The sequence below is a fragment of the Molossus molossus genome, unplaced genomic scaffold, assembly GCF_014108415.1.
Source record: "Molossus molossus isolate mMolMol1 unplaced genomic scaffold, mMolMol1.p scaffold_m16_p_11, whole genome shotgun sequence".
Taxonomy (NCBI): domain Eukaryota; kingdom Metazoa; phylum Chordata; class Mammalia; order Chiroptera; family Molossidae; genus Molossus; species Molossus molossus.
In genome coordinates this window covers 72107924-72112077 of record NW_023425346.1, presented here as the reverse complement: position 1 = coordinate 72112077, position 4154 = coordinate 72107924, and the positions used below count along the sequence as shown (strand labels likewise).

The window sequence follows — 4154 nt, the reverse complement described above, 5'->3', positions numbered from 1 at the left end:
AATTAATATGAGGGTAAATGGTGAGACAAGAACACACAATCTCTAACATTATTATTAAAAGGCTAGAAATTCTATACATTAAACAATGAGTTCTAGGCTTGATAGTGCTAAGTTCTTGGACAATGTAATCCTTGTGCAGAGGACTCTCAAAATACAACGAAGCACAAATGATAACAAAGGAGAGAACATAGGCACTATGAGTTCTAACACATACAGTGTCCCCATTCAGTTTTGAATTTTTCATAAATCTAGGTGTCAACATTCTTGTATTTCATTTAGTGGATCTTATCTTTTTATTTTATTTTTTACAGATATTTCTCCTTTTTCCCCCTAGACACCCTCCTCCTGATCCTGCTGCCCCCCTCACAGCACTTTTGTCTATGTCTATTGTTAGTGATTTTAAAAACAAGTTAATCAAATTATTTTTATTATAATTGTAAAGTGTACAAAGTTCAACATGTAACAAAAGTAAAGATGCCAATGCCTAAATACAAATAAAACAGTACACAATACAGATATAAAGCCATTATCAGACATGACTACATATTCCATCCTATTATCTCATAAATCAAGGCTTTTAACTGTCTGGATTCATATGTGACCGTATTCTTTCCAGTATGCATTCTTTCTTCTTCTAGGGGTTGTTCAATAACAGCAGGAATGTTCCTGCCATTAACTTCACAGTGTTCTAGAAACTGAACACATTCTTGGATAACACTATCACGAAGCATGATCGTGTGTTTTGACATGTTTTCTAATAAGGACAAGAAACATCTTTTGGCATAATACCAGGTATCAGTTCCCAGTTTTTTATTATAAGGTTCCAAGCTTTTGATAACTCGAGAAATCCCAAAGTCATAATTTCCTTTGGCACAGTAAAGTGTCCCTATCACCAAATTCACAATGCAGAGATGGAAGGTTTTCTTATCTGGGTCATCATAGGAAAGCTGCTCTTCTTCCTTTTCAATCTTCCTCATCAACTCCTCAGCTTCTTCATTTTGACTTGTAATAATATATGAAACACAGAGGTTAGCCAGTACAATAGCACTGACATTCAGGATGTTGTCATAATGCTTCTTGACTATGGGCTCATAAAAACCAATGGCTTCTTTGTATTTGTTTTCCTGCATGAACAGAACATGAGCCACATTCAGCTTCCACATGTCATGGTCATTGCAGAATTCCACAGATTTGCGAAAGATCTTTTCTACCATGGAATAATTTTCAAGGTTCCAGTAGATTTTTGCCTGGGCCATCAATACGGGAATGTACTTCTCCAGGATGTCATCATATTCATTCACTGCCTTTTTGACAGCTTCATCATCTCTGTTGCGTCTTGCTTCCTGCACTTGTATGGTGAGTTTCCGAAGTTGCTCAGTTAGCATCCCTGCTAGCCCATCAAGCTTAACAAAAGCTTCTTCAGGAGCTGTCTGGCAAGTGATCATGGCATCCAAGAAGTCATAGAGATAGGGTGTGAGGAACTTGTAAGTCAAGTGGGCATTCTCTGCCAGGACGTCAGCTGCGAGGTCAAAATACTCGTATTTGCAGTACAGCAGCAACAGGTTGCCAAAGGTCTCTGGGGGAAAGGGGTTCTGCTGGAGCAAAAACTGTAGCTTTTCAAACCCTTCTGTTGGCCTGGCATCCATGTTCATTAGCGCCTGATTGTGCAGGGTCACAGGGTCTAACTCTTCCTCTGCCCTAGGTGGCATGTCAGTGAGGGCTTCCTGGGCTGCCTCATAATTTCTCAGTTGGTATTCTATGGCTGCCTTGAGGTTGAAGGCTTCCACCAGAGCAGTCTGGTGAAGGACTAAAGTGTTGCCAACACTGTGAACATCAATGCCCTCAGTAGTCATGCCCACACCTAGCTCTGGGTGCTGGCGGATGCCACGCTCTACAATGTCCGCGATATGCTTCAGTGCTGGGGCATATTGCCGGCTGCTGTAATAGGCCAAAGCCAGATTGTAGGAAAGGTCAGGCTGGTAGCCAGAAGCCTGGAGGGCTATAAAGAACTTGGAACATGCGGCTTGATACTGTCCCTCCTTGTACAGCAAACAACCCAGGTTGACCTGGCCATCTGCCTCATTCTCACCCCCACAGTCTTCTCCCTCTTCCCCACTCAGTAGCTGCTCCACGAGGCCCCTGGCCCCGGGAAGATCGCCCTCGCTGTACTTAATAGCAGCTTGTAGGCGGAGGACCCGGCTGCGGTAGGTGGGGTTGTCCAAGAGGAGGAAGGCGACCCGGGTGGCCTCCGGATAGAGGCAGGCCTTGTACAGGGCCTGGGCCTGGTACAGGCGGTACTGCTCCAGTTCCGGGTGCAGCTGGCTCAGCTGCTCGTAGCACTCGGCCGCCATTGTGAACTCCTGCAGGCGGTAGTAGCAGTAGCCCAGCAGCGACAGGCCGGCGCGGCTCCTCGAGCTCCGCTGGAGCTCCCCGCCCAGCAGCTGCACCGCCTCGGCATAGCGGGAATCCCGGATCAGCCGGTACACGACCGCGGTGAAGTCCCCGTCGGGGATCGGCGGACTGCCCCGCCCCGCCATCACCATAACCGCCGACATGTCTGTGCGTCCTAGTTACCAGGGCAACGCGCGAACCGGAAACGGAAAAACAAAGTATGTTGTTGTTTTTTGTTTTTGTTTTTTTGCGTTCCCCAAAGTTAATTTTAGCAGAAGGACTATAGTAAGATTAGAAAGAAGTCACTAATGTGAGTCTCCGAAACTGGTCTCATCCCCAAAGAGTCCAAGAATGTGAGCGTTGTTAGTCTACGAAGGAAGAGGAAACGCCTCCAAGAGCTTCAGAGACGGAAACCCCATCTCCCGGCATGCACCGGTGGAATTGCGTCGCCGCTGGGATCCTGATTGCGCTGCCTGCTGGGAGGCGTAGTCTCTGCGGGACCGACCCTCCGCGGTCGGGAGATGGGGCTTGGTTTTCTGTGCGTTCCTGTCGTAGGTGAGGGTCGCTGCCGGTCTGTTGTGTCACCTCGGTTTCTGGCGCGGGAGGGAAGGTTTACGTTCTGAAGTGCTCTGGTCTTTGACAGTGTCATTTTATGCTGTGGTTCCTCGCTGTAGTGAAAGAAACGGGAATGAAAAAAGGCAGAATGTCACCTTTGTTTCTCCCGGAATTAGAATAGGTTCCGTTTTCGGGCCGCCCTGAAGACACACTTAATGAGAACAGAATAGTGCAGTGACTAGGAGTCCTTATTTTGTAGTTTCCAGAGATTAACAAGAGGAAAGAGTACTGTGGGTCGTATCTGGTACTGGGAGAGGACTGGCTTTGTTCGCATTGTCTCCCGACCCTCCTTTTCCATAACAAGGGGTATTACTGAGCACTTGGAGTTTAACCTGGTCCTACAGCTTGCCTTGGTCCTCCAAATTTCACAGCAAAGTAGATTTTTCCAATTTATGACCTCGTTTCTTACAAGAATAAAACACACACACACACCCCAAAAACAAAAACCCACGACCAAAAAGTGTTCCTTTTTCTGTGCACAGTTGCTCTTCTAACATTCTAGACCTACTTATCCAGCCAGTCTGTGCTGTGTGTGTGACAGAGAGGGAGATACACAGCTTATACTTATGTACTTGTCAGCTTTCATAATGTTTTTGGATACCAGTGAGATGATACAAATTGGGTTTTCTTTCAGTTAAACTTTTAAAAATTGCTTATGCTTTAATTTTTCCCCCTCAGATTCTTAGTTTGGAGATTTCTATGGAGATTTGTTGGACTGCACAAGAAACTATTCTGAATTTTTTTTTTCTTTTGTCCTGTATTTGGAATAGATGCTCTGGATTCCATATTTTACCTCAGGGCTATTTTTATATCAATTCTTTTGAATTTAATAGTGCCTATCATGGGGCAATGAAAAACTAGGAGTTTGATTATCTTACAAAATTATATTGGATCACTAATAAAAAAAACATACCCATAGTTTAGACTGACCTGGAGACTGTAGAATTTGTGGGAGATGAATATGCTTTTTCAGTCAAACATTAGACAAGTACACAAAGGTAGCAAAAGTCAAAACTGGCTTATACCAGTGAGGTAGTGGTAAATGTTCAGTTTTCATGATAATAAAATTAACTATAATTTATGAATATCTAGCACATGCAATATCTCTGCTGGTGGCCTGGGGTGAGGGGGTTGTCTTTCATTGTCTT

The 4154-nt window shown here is 44.6% G+C and overlaps 1 protein-coding gene across 1 annotated transcript; it reads right to left on the bottom strand.

Annotated features, from left to right (window-relative positions):
* Positions 1-379: 379 nt before the first annotated feature.
* LOC118625694 (tetratricopeptide repeat protein 30B) lies at positions 380-2763 on the bottom strand. Its single transcript, XM_036254790.1, has one exon. It carries the CDS (start codon positions 2553-2555, stop codon positions 540-542), a length of 2016 nt encoding a protein of 671 aa, XP_036110683.1. The 5' UTR covers positions 2556-2763; the 3' UTR covers positions 380-539.
* Between the last annotated feature and the right edge of the window lie 1391 nt (positions 2764-4154).